At 41.4% G+C, this 21,597-nt stretch overlaps 1 protein-coding gene across 2 annotated transcripts in view; it reads right to left on the bottom strand.

The window, feature by feature from the left end:
* The window catches only part of ATP9B (ATPase phospholipid transporting 9B), a 360,476-nt gene that overhangs the window by 125,192 nt on the left and 213,687 nt on the right, over positions 1 to 21,597 (bottom strand). For both annotated transcript variants that reach the window (XM_083187774.1, XM_083187775.1), the window contains exon 10: positions 15,743 to 15,818. In XM_083187774.1, coding sequence (XP_083043900.1) covers positions 15,743 to 15,818 — 76 coding nt within the window. The remainder of the gene's footprint in view (positions 1 to 15,742; positions 15,819 to 21,597) is intronic.

The following is a 21,597-nucleotide window of genomic DNA, read 5'->3' as shown; positions in this document are numbered from 1 at the left end:
ATCCAAACTCTGTGTGTTTCTAGGCTATAATAGAAACTGGCCAAGCTTGTGCTGCCTGTTGCTAGTTAGAATGGCCACACCAGACTCAATGCTCACGTTTTAATGAAATCCAGCACAGGCTGTCTAGTGCCAGGGTGGTTAAGAATTTTAAGACAGGGGCAGAATACAAAGTTGTTTTTATTCATTCACTAAAATGTATAAGAAGACTATGAAAGGGCCCTAAGTGATGTGGTTTAGATGCATTTGTAAAATATTGTTTTCTTTCTTTTGCATTGCCTCTGTTGAGACTTGTACATCCACAACAGCTATAGAGTTAAAAGTTGGCCATACAATAGGGACGGCCATCAACCATCGAGGATTTATAATAACTAGAGGATTATGGCCAATGTTGAATGCTTTTGCCATTGACAATGGGAGTACCAAATGGTTTCCATCCATCGATTGCAAAGCAAAATTGAATATTTTTTTTCTACAAGAATCAGGACACTGGCAAAGCCCCGCCCCGCCCCTGATTTACCCACAAGCCAGTCATTCTAAAAATAAGGGAAGGCCATTGTGTTAATGGAAGCATCAATGGTTACCTAGTGCAGCAGCACCCTGCCCGCCCTAGTTCCTAGAAGGAACACTATTATCCACCACATAGTTGGTTACCATCGATTGCTACGTTCCATATTGCCATTGACGGCAACCACACTGCTCACAATTTAGCAAGGTCACTAGTTTTTCCTGCTGTAGGAGTTGGTGGTTTCTGGTTTGTGCAGAGGGGCAGATTTTATTAAGCTTGACAAAGTGATAAAGTGGCTGGTACTTTATTACTGGCCAATCAGCTTCTAACTGTCTTTTAAACCAAGCCTATAACTTGACATTTATAAGCTCATTGACCAGTGATAATGTACCAGCCACTTCACCACTTTACTGAGCTTAATAAATCTGCCCCTGAGTGCACTCATCATCCAGATTGCTCCATTTCAGCAATCTTATACATGTACCACATCTATCAGATTTTGGAAAATTGAATCTGGTTTGGATTTGTATACAGAACATTGCTCTTAATAATTAACGGTTTACGGAACTATGCAATTAACGTCTTTGTAAATCATGCATGCTGTGTTTTCCTTTACCGTCATATTTAGATTTGTAGTATACACGTATGTAAATGACATTAATACTGTAATTTACACAAATCTGAAACTGCATCGGAAACTACACAGTAGGAGGCAGCTTTACAAAAATGGACTAAAACCTTGTGTAGTATACCTTTATAGTGGGCTGTTCATGGATAGGTATGTATGCAATTATACATTTATAACCAACAAATTGTACAGTATCAACAGCAACCTTTTACACGCACTACAATAAATAGTGCAAAAGCAGCTGAAACTGTAGTCACTGCATGTGTCTGACACACCAACTGTAAAACACTGGAATGTTTAAAAAGCTCTTCCAGATGTGTAAGACAAACCGCTGGTTTCTCAAATGTGGAGGTTTCTTTTATGGAAAACATAAATGCAACATGGCTTGTAAAATGTGTTTTCTCTCAATTATGGCATTTACAACTGAACTACTGTCGCACAAGTTACAGAGTGTCAGAGTTCTGTGGTTGAAGAAATACAGCGTTCAGTCCCTGAAATTCTCCAGCATTATACTGTAATGTGGATTCCCATCAAACACATTGCTTTGCTTTAATTACAACGGGGTTTTTATCTCTTGTGACACTAGCATTAATGTGAGTCCTCTTGAATAAAAATTAAGAAAATGAAAGACTGTTATTATGGTTTCATAACGGAGACACTGACACTTGTTATCTTCTGTAGATAAGGGTCTTCCCCATGTTTCCTGTACAATGATCAATATTCTCAACTTAATTTCACAATGCATTATGGGCTGCCTCATTTAAAAGATGAATGTCCTTGTTTATATTAGATGAACATGATGGCAAAGAAGGGCCACTTATAAACGTTAACGTATTGTAAACACTTCAAGTGTCACCAGGATGAAGTAGAATAATGAATAATTTACAGTAATGCACAGATGTCTGAGGTATACAGAAAAAAGGCAATCAACAAACCACGTATTATCACCAGTAAATAAGCACATACTCCTAAACTAGAGACATATATCTTACATTTTTGTTTACATTTTTTAGAAACTTCATTTGAGTTCTTGAACCACAAATATTGTATAGTCGATAGAATTACACTTATCTAGTGCAAGATAATTGGTCCTGACCAATCTGTGAAGGGGATTCCTCATTTTGATTGTAGAGGTGGCCATACATGGCCATACACCGCTGCAATGTCTTTTCACATGCAATGTATCGCATGAGACTCGTTCCCCTATACCGGGAGCGAGCCAAATCCGGAGATCATATATGCAGCACATATGATCTCTGGATCTGATCCGAGGCGCATGAGGCTGTGCATTGGATCGAATGTCAAAACACATCCGATTTGGACAGTTTTCAGCCAATCCGTTGGCCCAATCCATCAGAATTGGATAAAAACAGGCCAAATTGGCCTTCAGGGGCATAGAATTGCTGTCCAAAAATGGGGAGTGGTATTTTTATTTAAGATATGGACATTTAAGTTTAAATTGATTTTTTTCTAAATTCTTAAACACTAAAAAAAATAAATTTTGTACATAAATGTAAGTTTGATGGCCGGCGGGGCAGGGCAGCGGCTGAAGTTGAGCGCAGCGCTGATCTCAGCGCATCGCTGATCTGAGCGCTCAGCAGTGCTGCCCAGAAGAAGGGAGTGCAGACAGTGGGCACTGGCGCATAGCCTGGAAAATTCCTGGGAGTGCCAGCGAAGGGGTTAAGAAGAGGGGCTAGGCCACAGGGGGAAGGGTTAGGGGTAAGAAGGTTAGAGTTAGGCTGCACATCATGCAGGTTTAGGGTTAGGCTGCAGGAAGGAAGTGCGTGTTAGGGATGGGGGGTCAGTTAGGTTAGTATACTTACTGGACTTACTGTGAGGGAGGCGCTAAAGAGCAACAAGTTGTGGCTTGTATTCTACTCCATTTTATTTCTTTTTTTTTTTATTACTTTTGTCATAGTTTTTATAGTTCTGTCACCATTGTTTTAATAGTGCCATTTTATGCATTGATATTAATCTTCTCATATTGCATACTGGTTCAGTCAGACTGCAAATGTTCTTGATGGGCTACATGATACAGTCGCACAAAAAGTCTGGCCAGGGATATGTGGGATGTGCGAGAGTAGAAATATAACATATGGAAGGTTTGTAACCTGTGCAGAGATGAGGAGAATAGCTATTGCATGTTACATAGGTTGTTTTGGAAGTCGGCAAGCTTGAGGCTATCAGTAAACATGGTGACATTCATAATGTCAATACTGCAGTGTGGTATGTGTTGACCATGTCAACAGCATCAGAATGTTGATACATATGTGTACCTCTTACAGCGTTGCTGCGAAGTATACACTGATAGCGGCATAGCAGGATTTACATTTTGCATACGTTTCCGCTATGTTTAATTCAATGGGTGCCAGCAGTGATGCATATGCTTGTGGCATGCCACATTGTGTTCGCTTCGTGGTCCAGCTACAGCAAGCTGCAATATGCATCAAAGCTGTAGCGGAACATATCTCTATGGTCACAAAGTCTCTAGCTCTGATGTCACATTCGGAAGACGCCGACAGTCTTGGTTAGGTGTTGCCAGGAGGTTTAGTGTTAGGCATTGTGGGGAGATTAGGTTGTGGAGGGTGGATAAGGGGTCTAAGGGCAGCTAGAGATAGGCATTAGAATTCGGTATAGTGGGGGAAATACTCATATCGCCACAGGAACTGCCCTGTTGGTGACCGTCTGGCCAGGAAGATGATTTTAGAGACACTTGGAGAAGGTAAGACATAACTAGGCCACCAGGGTATGTGGACATTACATGAATGTGAACAGTTCTACTATTTCCACAATCTCATGTTGGCCTGGTGACTGCCGACATATCATTACTGATTTGAGTCTACATTTTTACTTTGACTATAATGTAATGAAAATGAACAAAGACATTTACTGTAGGTCCAAAAGAGAAATGGCCTGGAGGTATGCTAATCTCCACTATGCAGCATAATACTATAGCTGCAATTTCTACAACTCGCACCAAACTTCTCCAGCTGTTAAAATAGCCTCCGGCTAGATTAGGATTATGGAGATAGTAATGTAATAGACACACAATAAAAGACCAAGCTTTTATATTGGCAAAACAAAAATACTAACAAATGTAAAAAGTAAGCTTAAAAGTATATAATATGTAATGCATTAACTTTCCTCTATAGCGTAAAGTCAAGCAAAGTTAAGTACAAGAGGACAATGTGAAGTATTTTTTTTTTTAAGAAACAACTGCTTTGCAGAACAATTATAAAAATTGTCAATGCAAGCTAGTAAAAAGTCAGAGAATGTAATAACTATGGCACAACAAACTGCAAAATGTGTTGTACAAAAGAAATGCATGTAGTTATGCAGCTATATTGATAAACTGTAGGAACAATTCGCATGGAGAGAAAAAAAAAACTTTAATAGTGCTGTCTGATGAAGTCTCGCTGTTTAATCCTCAATTACAAGACTACTCAAGAAATTATCACACGAAGATATGCCACAAACACTTTGCAAAGAGTCAAAAGGGTCAAGGTCAAGCCATGAAGAAGTGCTATGGGAATTATGTGGGGAATACCTCAGAAATCTTCAGCTCTGATTGCTGCTGTCCTGACATTTTTAAAGGCGAAAGACCACAAATCGATAGTGCAAAGGATCAGTAACAGCAGTTTAATGTAAGGGCATAAGGGATTCAATGCACAGAAGATAAGGTGCAATGAATCCAGGCAGTAAGTGTCCATTAGGATTGATACCAGTTACAGAAATATAAAATGCATTATTAAAAATCCCAAAGTATCGGATCTTAAGCTATTTAAAAAAACTTACAAAAGATGCTACTTTTTTTCAATAGGTCTGGAAGGAACCATCATCAAGCCATGTATTCTTAATGGTAGCAAATAAACATTAACCTAAACAAAAAAAAAAAACAGGCTTACACTAATAACTTTCCCTACAGTATTAAGGGTAAAACGTTATTCTACTGTACCCTTAACAATCAGAAGGTACTCACCAATTTGTTTACAATAGCAGTAAGAATAGTCATAAGCTATCGATAAGAAGGTGGCATAACTACCATGGAAGAAATTACTACACTAAGCTCACTTGCAATGTTACAGCTGACACCAAAATTACTTAAAGTCCCAGAACAAAGCGCATGCTGATCCCGGTCCATATGTACATTGTACTCATATGCTAGGATTGTAAAATTTTAGGGGTTGAGGTGTAGAGGGAAGCATAGTGCACATAGGTGCATTGGAGGCCATATCAATATTTTGTTAGTGAGTCCCCCAAATTTTAGTTGTGGTACAAAATTTGCCTTAAACTGAAGCAGTACACAAGCAGTACACCAAATGACCTTAACAATTGGTGATTTTATTACTCCCCTGCTAGTTGCCACTGCATACTTCCCAACTTTTGAAGTTCATCCGTCGGGACGCTGCTCCCGCGCGCCAAAATATTCGGGGGGGGGGGGGGGGGGGGCAGGCCACGCCCCCATTCTGCCGCTATGGGGGCATGACCATTCCGCGAGGCCACGCCCCCATTCTGCCGCTATGGGGGCATGACCCAGAGGCTCTGTGAGCCTCTAGCCATGACCCCAGCCCCCTGGCTGCGGGAATAGACATGCGCACAGCGTTTATTCCCCGCTGCTTAGCAGCTGACAGGGGGGACTCCCAACAGCCCCCCCACACCGCGGGACACTGCCGCCCGCGGGTGGGACAGCGGGACAGGCCCTAACAATCGGGACTGTCCCGAAAAAATCGGGACTGTTGGGAGGTATGCCACTGGAAACAAACTCTACTGCATTTAGGGCCAAATGTATTACACTTCAAAAAGTGATACAATGGACAGTGATAAAGAATCAGCCAATCAGCTCCTACCTGTCATTTTTCAAACCCAGCCTGTAACATGGCAGTTAGGAGCTCATTGGCTGGCTGTTTATCACTCTTCATTTTATCACTTTTTGAAGCTTGATACACCTGGCCCTATGTCTTTTACCCAAACTGCAATAATTTGATTTCCAACAATACATAAATTACATGTATGCTACATACTGTAGCAGATAAATTAAATGTATCAGATGTATACCATGCATATGAATTTGTACTGCTATATACAAAGACAGATAACAACACTTTGATGTGGTGCTTGACGACACATACACAATATTATTCAAAATACATTTATTACACAAAATATATAACACAAATAAATACCTGCTGGGGGTTAATTAAAGTAATAACATAAATATAACATACAGTATATAGAATTAAAAGTCAATGTTCAATAACTGTTTGGTATGTAAAGCTCACCGCGATATTTAAAAAAACAAAAACGTCCTGTTAACGGCAGTGATCAAACTGCAAGTGATGTAACATTGTGGAGCCCGTTTTTACTGCTGCCAGCTGAGTGATCAACTATGGCTGCACACTGATCGTTAATATGGCTGCGCTAATTAGCCACTACAGCACCAGTAGGTAAACCTCCGATACGCGATAGTGGCAATGGAAGTGGCAATTAACAGTATTCACACTGGCTTCATTGACTATGAAAAGAGCAGTCTCCCAGGGGAGGGGTAAGGGAGAGGTGGGGATGACCAGTCGGCATTAACTAGCGTCTCATTACGTTATCTAAAACACGGACAATGGGGAAGTTGTGTGAGTGTTTAAGTCCCGTAGCCAATACGGCTATTGAGCTGATGGTTGGAACGAAAATCTGTCCTCTAATTATATAGTCCAGTATGTGTTAGTGTCAGTAATGTTGGTGTAAAAGCACATTGTTATAAAATTGCTACAGCTGAACCCTATGGATAAACAAAATGGGCTTAAAGCTTAATTTCTTGGGTTTTGGTGGTCAAATCAGCTCAGAACCACGTTCATATGGAAGGGGACTTTTAGCTACCAGAATATATGAACACTAAATTTCTGACCCTCACAAGGCTAACAGCAAGTGTCATAACCCATGGTGGGTCTGTATTATCGGGCCTATTAAAGTCTCTGGGGGAAAATGTGTCCAATTTGCTCACTGATAGCTCCAGTTCTAGGTGTCCTAGAGAATCAAGACTGGTACCATATGAAAGAGGAGACTAGTTTATGTGGGAAGCGGCAAGCAACTGTGGGTGGGGTGCTCTTCAATTGTCTGGCCAGCTTGTACAGGGGCTTCTGGCTTCCTCTGCAGCTAGGGCACCATTGCCGAACTGCAGGGAGGTGACGGTGAGCAATCCTGGCTCAGGTGGGTCAGTTCCGGCCAGGTGCTCAGCTCACAGTTGCACAGCAGGTGAATCCAAACCTTGATCACTGTAGCATCTTTGCCTTTGTCCGCAGCCCCTGTGTGTTAATTAGCGTAATGAAACGCACTTTTAGCAGTCCCCTTAGACATGTAAATCCTATGCCAATGCTCGCTCCATAGATGTGGACTTCAACAAAGTCCTGTAGTAATTTTGTTAACTCGCTTGGTGCTTGAATCTGGCCTGATAAGGACAGTACGGTGACTGTATGCTCGCTGTATCCCCATAACCTCTATGTGTTTTAAATAGAATGAGATGCATGTAAAGAAGTACACATAAACAGTACACTTATAACCTATGCAATAGCATTTTCCAAGAAAAATGTCTATTTAACATACAGTACTGTACAGTAAAGTAGTATTATAACTGTATGAATGCTAGACTAAGAACATAGAGAGAAAAAAAAAACATTGTCATTTACAGAATCAAACCAGGGGTCTCCGAGCATAGAGAGTTGCACACTTATCCACTAGCCTACGACACCTGGTGATATATAGCGACCCGTGCTCAAGAGTCTATGTAAAGAGTGATCTCATACCATCATTTATGCTTACTTTATACTGCATCTGCTAAGAGTACTGCAGGATGCTATGTTTATGAAATAATTTGCCTAGGGGACCCAGACGCTCCACCTGACCACTGTACATTACATGGCCCATTTGCCTGAGCTTGTACCGTACAGATGGAGCTTCAGCACCATTCACCGAGAATGATATGTACAAGAGTCTCAGACCCAACAGTGTTGCATTCTCATTGAATGGCACGGCTCCAACTGTACTGTACTGTATATGCTTCTGCTGCTGGATTAGTGGAGCATTATTCACCCAGCGGTGATGTGTATTGCAGTGTGTCTGAGCGAGCTACAAAAGTGGCATGCCAAAACTCTTGCCTAGGCGTACTGGCGTAATGGATGAGTGTGGCTACATCTGTAGAAGTGTTCTCCTCAGTTTTGCAAATTTTGGAAGCTGGCACACCTCTACTATTGTGGCAGCAGATAAACATATAAAATATAAGATCACCAGTCACTCTAGTGCCATACGATATATAATTTTTTATTTTGTATATACAAATACCGACTTAAGGTAACGAATCAGCAGTGCAGTATCCGTGGTGTCAAGGGAGGGATCCGCCAATCATTTGCAAAAAAAAAAATCACTTGGTTGAATAGTGCAGAAGGGCAAAGGTATGACAGTTTCCTACGCTCATATCACCAATAATAACTTAAAAATAGGCAAAATCATCTCCCCATCTTTGATTTCTCAACCAGAACTACTGCAAGGCAACTTAGCATGAATTCCACTATAACTGTAAGAACATTATCTCTGATTCTTGCTGCTATTGCAAATTATCTGTGAATTGAACTAAAGTTATAAGCTCACCTGACAATTAACTTATGACTTTTATTAGTGAGGCAGTCACCAAGCATAGCTGCTGCAAAACTACAAGGAAAACAGCTGTCACAGGTTAAAAAAAAAGGACCTTACACAAAAGTTCATGAGAAGTTGTGATCATCAAAAGGTTAATTAAAAATTATTAACCAATATATATATATATATATATATATATATATATATATATATATATATATATATATATATATATATATATATATATATATATGTGTGTGTGTGTGTGTGGGGGGGGGGGGGTCAGCTGGACATAATTAGAGGAGATGACGGCCTCCCTACAACTAGACACACAATGTAGATTATGAAATAGATATTTGGTTATTCAAAATGAATGGCAGTTGTTTAAAAGTAAAGATCACATTAAAACGTATAAAGTACTGGGAGTGTTTAAGTTTCACAGCTGCACCAACTACAGTATATAAAATACCAATTTCTGTTTTGGAAATTAACTTATTTTCACATTTGATAAAGGTTGTATGTATATTCTTTGGTACTTGTTTCCTAGAACGGCCACAATCGCGGGCATCGTGTACCTTTAACCCCTTCCTGACACAGCCAGTTTTTGCCTTCCTGACAGAGCCCTTTTTTTCAAATCTGACATGTATCACTTAAGTAGGGATAACTTTTTTTTGCTTTTACTTATCCCAGTGATTTTGAGATTGTTTTCTCGTGACACATTGTACTTCAAATTAGTGGTAAATTTGGGTCGATACAGTCTGTGTTTTTTTGTGAAAAATACCAAAATGTCGTAAAAAAATGGAAAATTTAGCGATTTGCAAAATGTTAAATTTTCTGCTTGTGAGACAAATAATCATACCACTCAAAATAGTTAATAACTAACATAGACCATATGTCTACTTTATGTTTCCATCATTATTTCAACTTCCTTTTAATTTTTTTGGACACTAGGAGGCTTACAATATGAATAGCAAATTCTCAAATTTTCAAGAAATTTCAAACACTGATTTTTTTAGGGACCAGTTCAGTTCTGATGTGACTTTGAGGGACTTGTATGTGAGACACCCCCATAAATGATGCCATTTCAAAAACTGCACCCCTCACAGTATTCAAAACAGCATTTTGGAAGTTTGTTAACCCTTTAGGTGTTTCACAGGAATTAAAACAAAGTGTAGGTGAAATTTCAAAATTTCATTTTTTTTGCAGATTTGCAATTTTAATACATTTTTCTAAGGAACACAGTAGATTTTACTAGAGAAATGTGACTAAAAATTGATTCCCCCAATTCTTTTGTTTTCATAAATATCCTATATGTGGCCCTAGTGTGCACGTTGACCAAACCACAGGCTTCATAATAGAAGGAGCACCTACTTGATTTTGGAGCCTCCTTTTTATGAGATTATTTTTTAGGCACCATGTAGGTTTCTAGGCACCATAAGATGCTAAAATTTAGGAACCCCCCCCACAAGTGACCCCATTTTGCAAACTACACCCCTCAGGGAATTCATCTAGGGGTATAGTGTACATTTCAAACCCCCAGGGGTTTCACCAATTGTGGTACAACTGGGCAGTGAAAATGAAAAATTAAATTTTTTACACAAAAATGCAGTTCTGGCTCAAAATTTTTCATTTTCACAAGGAATGAAGGAGACAAAGCACCCCAAAATCTGTGCCCCAATTTCTCCCGAGTACGGCAATGCCTCACATGTGACCAAAAAATACCATTTGGGTGCATGGCAGGACTCAGAAGGGAAGGAGTGATTTTTGGATTTTGCAGCTCAGATTCTGGTGGAATGTTGTGGTGGGAGCTATGTCGCATTAGCAAGACCCCCCAAGCACCAATACAGTGGAACCCCCCCACAAGTGACCCCATTTTGCAAACTACACCCCTCAGGGAATTCATCTAGGGGTATAGTGTACATTTCAAACCCCCAGGGGTTTCACCAATTTTGATACAACTGGGCAGTGAAAATGAAAAAATTACATTTTTTTACACAAAAATGCAGTTCTGGCTCAAAATTTTTCATTTTCAGAAGGTACGAAGAAGAAAAAGCACCCCAAAATCTGTGCCCCAATTTCTCCCGAGTACGGCAATGCCTCACATGTGACCAAAAAATACCATTTGGGTGCATGGCAGGACTCAGAAGGGAAGGAGTGATTTTTGGATTTTGCAGCTCAGATTCTGGTGGAATGTTGGTGGGTGCTATGTCGCATTAGCAAGACCCCCCAAGCACCAATACAGTGGAACCCCCCCACAAGTGACCCCATTTTGCAAACTACACCCCTCAGGGAATTCATCTAGGGGTATAGTGTACATTTCAAACCCCCAGGGGTTTCACCAATTTTGATACAACTGGGCAGTGAAAATGAAAAATTACATTTTTTTACACAAAAATGCAGTTCTGGCTCAAAATTTTTCATTTTCAGAAGGTATGAAGGAGAAAAAGCACCCCAAAATCTGTGCCCCAATTTCTCCCGAGTACGGCAATGCCTCATGTGTGACCAAAAAGTGGCAGGACTCAGAAGGGAAGGAGTGATATTTGGATTTTGCAGCACAGATTCTGGTGGAATGTTGGTGGGTGCTATGTCGCATTAGCAAGACCCCCAAAGCACCAATACAGTGGAACCCCCCCACAAGTGACCCCAGTTTGCAAACTACACCCCTCAGGGAATTCATCTAGGGGTATAGTGTACATTTCAAACCCCCAGGGGTTTCACCAATTTTGATACAACTGGGCAGTGAAAATGAAAAATTACATTTTTTTACACAAAAATGCAGTTCTGGCTCAAAATTTTTCATTTTCAGAAGGTATGAAGGAGAAAAAGCACCCCAAAATCTGTGCCCCAATTTCTCCCGAGTATGGCAATGCCTCACATGTGACCAAAAAATACCAGTTGGGTGCATGGCAGGACTCAGAAGGGAAGGAGTGATTTTTGGATTTTGCGGCTCAGATTCTGGTGGAATGAATGGTGGGTGCTATGTGGCATTAGCAAGACCCCCGAAGCACGGTGAAATGATGAACCTAATAATCCATAGATGTGTGGTATATTTTAAAACACTCCTTTATACATAGGCCGGGTTTGTCGGGGCAAGTGTCACACTGGAAAATAGTTTGCTTTCTTATTCCCTTTTTATAGCAAACTTTGCACCTTTTTTGTGTCCTGCCCTTTTTTCCAGTGGAGGGGATTTCATCAGGAAAATGCTGCCCTGGTACAATACGGGGGCCAGTACTAGAAGTACTGGGGCCCTCTGCCTGCTGGTTCCCAAATATTAGGCCCTTTATGACTTCCTCTTGAAAGTGCATAAATGTCCCCCTCTGGCTGGTAGAACGGAATAGCACGTAAGCGTTATACAGTGCCATCTGGATGATATACACGGCCAGCTTCTTGTACCAGATTTTTGTTTTCCGCAGGGCACTGTACGGCTTCAGTACCTGATCTGAAAGATCCACTCCGCCCATGTACCTATTGTAATCTAGGATACAATTAGGTTTTGAGGTGTGGGTACTGGTACCTCGTACAGGGATGGAGGTGGTACTGTCTCCATGAATTGTTGTCAGTATAAGGACATCCCTCTTGTCCTTATATTTGACCAACAACATATTTTCGGTGCATATTCCCCTGCTTTCACCCCTTCTCATTACTTGGGCAATGTGCGTTTTTGGGAGGCCTCTTTGGTTCTTGCGCACAGTACCGCAAGCTGCTGTACCTCTTGAACCAAGGGCCTTAAACAGGGGGATGCTAGTGTAAAAGTTATCCACATAGAGGTGATAACCTTTATCCAGGAAGGGGTGCACTAAATCCCAGACAATTTTTCCACTAACACCTACGAGGAAGGGGGGGCATTCTGGCGGTTCAATTCTTGAATCCTTCCCTTCATATACCCTAAACCTGTGGGTGTACCCTGAGGTGCTTTCACACAGCTTATACATTTTTATGCCATACCTTGCCCTCTTACTGGGAAGGTACTGGCGGAATTTAACCCTTCCTTTAAAATGTATAAGGGACTCGTCTATGCAAATGAATTTATCTGGGATGTACATCTCAGCAAATTTGGCGCTGAAATGATCAATGACCGGCCTGACTTTAAATAGCCGGTCAAAGGTGGGATCATCTCTGGGTGGGCACTGTGCATTATCGTTGTAATGCAAAAATTTAAGGATTAACTCAAAACGAGTCTGGGTCATGGCCATACGGTAAAGTGGGGTGCTGTACAGAACATCTGTACTCCAATATTGCCTAATTTCTGGCTTTTTTACTATGCCCATATGAAACACCAGACCCCAAAACGTCATCATCTCTACTGCATCTACAGGGGTCCACCTAACAAATGATGACGTGGGGTTTTGAGCAATAAACTGCTGGGCATATAAATTAGTTTGGTCCACCATTAAATTTATAAAATCATCAGAGAAAAATAATTTGAAAAAGTCAATTTCTCTGAGACCTGTGGAATCAAATTGGATTCCTGGGATGGCCAAAAACTCAGGAACCTGGGGCTCAAAATTGTCTGGTGGTGGGGTCCATACGAGATCAATTATTGGGGGGGGGTCTCAGCTGCTCTACGGGGGCGTCTTTGAGGGGGTCCCTCATCACTAGAGGAGGAAGAGGAGCTTAAGATGAATCCTTCAAATTCCCCGCTTGCCTCACTGGCTGTGTCAGAGTCAGAGGCAAGCATGGCATATGCCTCCTCCGCTGAATACATTCTTCTGGATGACTGGGATGACATTTGGGATGACATTTGGGATGCCATTTTTATTTTTGTGTTTCTGGTAGTGAAATGTTTCAACACGTGTATAGTGTAGGGGGGGTACAAACTTTATTTCAACACGGGGGGTATGTAGTGTGTAGTGTGTATGTAGTGCAGAAAAAAAAAATACTTTATACAGGAATTTGATCCCAATAAAAAAAAAAAAAAATTGAAGGGGTTAAAAAAAAAAAAAAAAGGTCCTGCGCCAAAAATTGAGCACAGATGTTGGTCAGTAACGTCCGTCACTGAACAGCGCTCAAAGGCAACAGGAATTTGATAAAAAAAAAAAATAGATCAACCCTGTGCCGAAAAAGCTGATCAGTGATGTACGTCACTGATCAGCGCACAGTGGCCACAGGACACCCACAAAATCACAGTGTGTGCAAAAAAAAAAATTAAAAAAAGACCCCACAGCACCCTCAAAAAAAAAAAAAAAGGTGATCAGTGATGCGACACTGATTACCAGTGAGGGGCAGCAGGTGCACAACCTTTGGTGCAACTGACAGTGCAACTGGCAGCAACTGACAGGTATATATAAAAAAAAAAACCCTGCACCCCCAAAAAGTTGCTGATCAGCACAGATATACTGATCAGCACAAAAGGGGGGGTAGCAGACACAAAATATAGCACTCTCTATCACTCTCTGTCACTATCTCTCTCTATCTATCACTATCTATCACTATCTATCACTATCTATCACTATCTATCACTCTATGACACTGCAGCAGCAGCACTGACAGTTATATATATAAAAAAAAAACCTGCACCCCCAAAAAGGGAGGGTAGCAGACACAAAATATAGCACTCTCTATCACTCTCTGTCACTATCTCTCTATCTCTCACTATCTATCACTATCTATCACTCTATGACACTGCAGCAGCAGCACTGACAGTTATATATATATAAAAAAACCTGCACCCCCAAAAAGGGGGGGTAGCAGACACAAAATATAGCACTCTCTGTCACTATCTGTCACTATCTGTCACTATCTGTCACTATCTCTCTCTATCGCTATAATTGGCTGTTCACATTTGAACAGCCAATCACAGCGATCGCCGACGGGGGGGAGGCATCGCCACTCCCCCTGGGCATGCAGGGACATGTCTGCTGTCAGGGACAGCAGACATGTTTAAACTGTCACCGCGTCTATAGACGCGGTGACAGTTAAATGGCATGACGTACATTTATGCCATGTGTCGGGAAGTACATCCCGGCCATGACGTTAATGTACGTCAAATGTCGGGAAGGGGTTAAGTTAAGGTACACGATGCCCGCGATGGACCCGATTTCCTTTGAAATCAGGTCCATTTTGCCGGCAAAGGGAAAATCGCGGGCATCGCGTCAATCGCGACCTTTAACATTAGCCCCGACGCGACCGACGCGACGCCCGCGATTTTGCCATAGGCTTCAATGTTAAAATATTTTTTAACATTGAAATCGGGAGCATCGCGTCGGTCTTGTGCCATTATAATGGCACAAGATGAGATGGACTTGATAAAGTCCATCTCACATAGTAAAAAATGTGAAATGGGTCAATATGACCCATTTCACATTATATATGGCCCCGTCGTCACCCCACTATTGACATGAAGCCGAAGCGTGGCGAGCGGCGGCGGTGCGCGTCCTCCGACCTTTTCATTCCCCTACTATCCACGTCAGCATGGAGTTGAGAATATAAAGTGTGGCGAGCGCAGCGAGCCACCGAACCCTAAGCGTGGCGAGCGCAGCGAGGGGACGCGTATACCTGTGAAGTTATACGCGTCCCCTTGCCACGCTTCGGGCTCGGTGGCTCGCTGCGCTCGCCACGCTTTATATTCTCAACTCCACGCCGACGTGGATAGTAGGGGAATGAAAAGGTCGGAGGACGCGCACCGCCGCCCCTCGCGGGCTCGCCACGCTTCGGGTTGTCATCAATCGTGGGGTGGGGTTTACGCTGCAAAATTGGGGGTCTAGGGAATATTTTACATTGAATCCAATGTAAAATCGGGTCCCAGGGACCCTATTCATATTTGATTCAATAAAAAAATCGGGTCGGTCGCATCGCATGCGATGCGACCGACGCGATTTTTCAGACACGACCACCCCGATGGAAATCGGGGTGGCCGTGCTAGGAAACAAGTACCTATTCTTTTTTTATGGCATTACAGAAATGTATAGTTAAGTTATGTAGGTAACCTTAATGAATAATAATAAACATAAATTAACTAAAATAGCTGCAAAAGATGTAATTTTTCTTACCAGATGCAACCACTGTGCTTGCCCACAAGGTATTTTCAATAGCAAGGCTTTCATGTAAGGATGGGTCGCTATCTTCCTGTAAGAAATTTTGTTTTTGAATATAATTAGCATTGCACATAACAAACTGATTTATTAGAAATATATATCACAAATAAATATGCATACATATAGATACATTAACAAATGAATTACTGTATAAAGACAAGAGGTGACCAAACCGGTCCTCGAGATCTACCAACATTTCATGTTTTCCAGACCACCTGTGGATCTGTAGAATATGCTGGTTAGAAACAAATGCACCTAGACCTCGAGGACGGTGTGGCTAACAAGTCTGATGAGTACCGCTGACCATAAACTGCTGTACACTGGAACCCTGCATCCGAGAGGGCACCTAGGCAATTAAACACACACACATTTTATATTATATGTATGTATGTGTATATATATATATATATATATATATATATAAAATGTCCTTTAGTTATATTAGAGACCACTGAAAGATGGTCCCTAGACTTGGTTTAACAATAGGGTGAAGTGGTGTAGTGAAAAGCAATACAATACAGATGTAGCCGTGGTCAACATTGCTAGATCACCACTGCTTTCTCCCGTTGGTCGTAAGAAATTTGTACCCGCAGAGCGGAATATCGCCGCTTAATGCTTTTCTTTGAGCTGCGGGAGAAAATCAGGTGCTGGGATCACGCTTATTGCCACAAGACTTGCACGTGGAGATTGGCGCAGGATAGATGAGTGTGGCTACATCTGTATGTCCCGGACAAAATGGTGGAGTACATGCATCTACATGGACATCACAAACATTGGATGCTACAGTTAACTATACAGAGATCATTTAGAGACGAGTTACTGGGAAAACACTTCCATGACTTTCATGTCCATGTGATTTTGTTGGTTCTCATACCCCTTAATAAGGACAATCATGTTTGGTATAAATATAGCCACTGGGATGGTACCCTCAATCTCTTGGCAATTGGGACATTAAGAACTAGCTATTCCTGTGTCAGATAAGCTTTGTTTGATTTTAACTATTGTACAGGCATTAATTGTTTTTTAATTTTTAAAATTCATTGTATTATGCAATTGTGTTACACTATTGAGTTTGCTTTCCATTCACTATTATATGTAATATTCATATAGTATTTATATATAAGTATTCACCAGGAGTAAATGAAAGCCTCCAGTGAAGAATCCCTAAAGATGTCACAGAATTGTAGTGGAATACCATGCGCTTAATGAGAGGAAGGTCTGGTGCATTGAAGTGGTTTTATTGGGTACACTGGGTTCACCTTTATTCAGTAGGGTCTTAACATGGGAAATGTTTATTTAAATATAATACACTAGGAGACGCTATTTATCAAGAGACATTACATCATGCCTATGGTCAAAACACAATTATTATTTTTTTATTGTAAAAACCTCAACATAGCTAAATTTTTGATTACATAGAGAACAAAACCATATATAGGAGGACTAAATGGTGTTGCACAAGTTGCTATTAACTGTCACTGGGGTTTGTTAATAAAAAAAAAATTACACATTCACTAAACAATGCATCAGATCAACAATCGGAATAGGATCATTCGTCAGACTGCATTTAGGTCTACAGTCATTAGGTCGACCCCACTAGGTCGACTGGCAGGAAGGTCGACCTGAGTTAAGGTCAACATGGGCCAAGGTCAACATGACTTAAGGTCGAATTTGCATAAAGGTCGACATGAGGAAGGTCGACTGGTCATAAGGTCGACATGGGTTTTTCACTGTTTTTTGATCCGAATGTGGACACAGTCGACATGGACACAGTTGGCAATGAGAATCGGACCCTCGCTTCGCTCGCGATGCTTCGGGCACGGTGCCTCGCTGCGCTCGGCACACTATTTTATTCTCCCACCACGCCCTAGTGGATGGTAGGGCATGAAATACCGCCTGTCGGCACATGTCAGCTCAAAAAACAGTGAAAAACCCATGTCGACCTTATGACCAGTTTACCTTCCTCATGTCGACCTTTATGCAAATTCGACCTTAAGTCATGTCGACCTTGGCCCATGTCGACCTTAAGTCAGGTCGACCTTCCTGCCAGTCGACCTAGTGGGGTCGACCTAATGACTGTAGACCTAAGTTCATTCTAATAGATGACCGCATCCCCAACAATCACAGTTACTGTACACTATAAAATAAACAGTTTGATTGTAGGACTTCTTTTGGTAGTTTAGTTTTTCTTTAAATGGGAATGAGCCTTTACTTTAAAATGTTAATGAAAATAGGCATAATTCCGAGAATGCGACGTGGTTTCCTTTAAGTTGTGTATGTTTTTATAACTTCAAGTGGCATTGTTCACATTGATATATTATATGTATTGTGCAGTGTTTTATTCTTAGTAGCTTGTTATGGCTCCCCAGTGTATATAGATTCTCTAGACATGTTGCCAATATTATATGTAGTGATAATGTAATTGGTATGAAATGGTGAAATAGTTGGTGACTTCTTAAAGCAATTGCTGCAAGATCTCATTTGGTTACATTTTATGTCCCTTCTATTATAATTAATGAAATCCAGTCATACACACAATGGTTAGTGATGGAGTACAATGGCATAGTAATGGGCACTTTACATATATTTTCAGCTGAAAAAGAAATGTTGAGTGTTGCTGTGGTAAGAAAATGGTTACACAAGTGGCATCGGCCTCAAGGACTTTACCAATTATTTTAATTAGTTAATGCTATTTTACTTAGTGAGAATTAGATAAAGAGCGATCACAATTATTTGATATAGAAATGATACTGTCCGCTTACTGTTGCAAAGATGTTCCCGGGGTGCCTGATATTTGTTGGAGGTGTAATGAAGAGATTTACTCTCCATTACATATATGGTGGGATTATCGACTACATTTTTGGGATCAGGTTATTTCTATCTTTAAGTCAATAGTTGGTAGAGGGGACCATTCTGCTCCATCATTCTGGCTCCTGAATCTATACCCTGACCCAGTGAAGGCATATAAATCTTTATTGAAGTTCCTTAATAGTGCTGCTAAAGTGGTAATCCCAGTCCTCTCCCACTATACAGGAATAGTTCACCCAAATTTAAATCTATATGTCTATGGAGGATTTGAGGGTGGCCCTGAAGAAGATTCAGGCGTTCACTGCTACGTGAGTTATTATGGGCAATAATCTGTGGACTTTGCCGATTTGATATGTCCAATGTTCCACAATATCTTTTTTTGCATATAATGCATATTTTATTGTTTGTTGTATGCATTGACATATGGTAAATTTTGTATTTTTTTCCCCAACAAGAGGTGTTGGCTGTTGGGTAAATGGGGGGAGGATACCTAAAAATGTGAAGAAAAAAACATTTTTGGTATTAGATTCCCTAAGTGTGCGGATGGAGATGGAACATCTGTGTCAGACAGATCTTTCTTACCCAGCATAATTCTGGTGTAAGTCCCTATACTAATGAGGATAGACTTCCATATGCAGTCACACAGATTTTTAGTATACATGGTCAAATTTTCACATTACATAATGTAGTAAGAAGGAAGCCAAAGCCAAACTATAAAGCAACCACAGAGGAATATCGCTCGGAAACATGGAATAAAATAGGGTCCAGCGAGAGACAAAGAGGAGAGAAATGGGTCCACCCAAAGGGGTATGTGTGTAGTAGGCCAAGCACCAATAATCCCATCCAAATGTCACTGATAATCTTCTCTCATTAACTCACTAATTTGTACCATCAGTTCCTCTCTAAACCCCAAGACAAACTACAGAGGTAGGCAACAACTGGCATTCCGCAGTGGCAAAATCTGTTTATACATCTTATAAAATGAAAGTTTGTTCATCTCATTGAGATACAGACAACGTAGAGCATACACACTAGACATATTCTGTTATCTGCATGTTCAGTACAATGGAGGATATAACAAGCGAGGGCCATACTGCGGATTGTGTATGCACTTGCCGATGCAAAGTCCCGTCTGCTAGGATGTCACTGGGTACACACATTGCTTGATGTGTAGTGCCAGAGCCAAATTCCTACATACTGGATAATATACTCCATGCGTGTCTGTTTGTGTGAGTGTGTATGTCTGTATCCTATGTTTGGTTGTGGCATGAGGTTTACGAACACACCAAATTTGGGGGAACTGCATGATTATGGTGCGCTGAACACCATTATTTCAGATTAAAACCAAGAAAACCTTGGTTTTAAGGCCTAAGAGCACTTCCAGGACTCCCTGAAAGTTTCTCATTTCTAGAAGGAAAGCAGAATTGTGCTTTATTGTGGGTTGTCAGAGAAAACACCTGCATATGGTGTACACAAGGTTTTAGGGAGACTGCTAGGGGGTCAGAAATAATGGTATTATCACGGTGCCCGTCGCGTCGCATCACATACCACTAATTAAGGTATGTGATGGCATGTGATGGACCCGATTTGAGGCTTTTCCCGGGATGAGAGTACAATTTTAATATCGCGATGCAGTGCGATTTCAATGTTAAATGCCCACCCAGACCCGATTTTTAATTGTATCCCCACCCTGATGGGTAATGACAATGTTAAATGCCCCCCCCCCCCCCATTGTTATCCCCACTATCAACGCCAACCCAAAGCGTGGCGAGCGCAGCGAGCCCGCGAGGGGCGGCGGTACGCGTCCTCCGACCTTTTCATACCCCCACTATGGAGTTGATTGTATATAGTGTGGCGAGCGCAGCAAGCCACCGAGCCCGAAGCGTGGCGAGTGCAGCGAGCCCCGCGAGGGGAGGCGCATTACTTCACAAGTATTACGCGTGTGCTCGCCACACTATATAAAATCAACTCCACGCCGACGTGGATAGTGGGGGTATGAAAAGTTCGAAGGACGCGTACCGCCGCGCTCGCCATGCTTCTGGTTGGCGTTGATAGTGGGGTGACGTTAACAATGGGGGGGCATTTGAACATAGTCATTACCCATCAGGGAGGGTGTACAAGTAAAATCGGGTCTGGGGGGCATTTAACATAGGAATCAGGCATCTGGGTGCCTGTACAATTACAAATCGGGTATAATCGCATCTCATCGCATCGAATGCGATCATATGGCATGGCATGATTTTGTGGTTGTACAATGCCCTGCGATGGAAATCAGGGGTGCCGTGATAATACACAAGTACCGAAATAATTAACAAGGTCATTGAAACCAGACTTTTAACTGACATGTAAATGAAGAGTAGGTAAGGCTGTACTGCCAATACAGGTAAAATGTTATGGGTAGCCCCAATATACACTGAGTACACTCTCAAACACTTCACAAGTGCAGCCGTTTTGCTGATACTAGTTCCGACGGTTCAAGCGCCTACAATCATCCCGCGTTCAAACTCAGTTAAATCGTGTTTTTTGACCATTTCTTTGCAAGCAACACAGTGCAATTGATGCTTCACTTGTCCTACATTCCCTTTTTATAGCTACCTCGCCCTTTATTGGCAACAACATGAAGTTATGGCTGATCTGCGTGTCAAGTGGTCATAATAATATGGCCACTCAGTGTAAGGTATGTATGACATACTATTACTGAGGACTCAAGTAAAAACAATAGTTGAAAAGCAAAAGGCCAGTACCAGTAAGCAGTAAAGATTGCTTGAAGTTATAGTGTGCAGAGATAAGAAGTGGTCTTAATAAACCAAATCATTTGTTGCTGCCAAGTGAGATGGTTTAGCTTCACAATATAAAGCCTCTTAATATATTCCATTAGGTTAGGATGGCAGCAACTGGAGGAAGAGACAGAGGCACTTTGTGGGGAGACTGGAAGGAGGCTACAACTTGATTCCACCGTAAATAGTGCCAACAAGTATTCTCCAGAGGGGCCATCAGTGTGG

Source organism: Crinia signifera, chromosome 5 (genome assembly GCF_055691185.1).
Source record: "Crinia signifera chromosome 5, ASM5569118v1, whole genome shotgun sequence".
Taxonomy (NCBI): domain Eukaryota; kingdom Metazoa; phylum Chordata; class Amphibia; order Anura; family Myobatrachidae; genus Crinia; species Crinia signifera.
The sequence above is the reverse complement of the archived record's forward strand: the minus strand, read 5'-3'. Positions and strand labels throughout refer to the sequence as shown.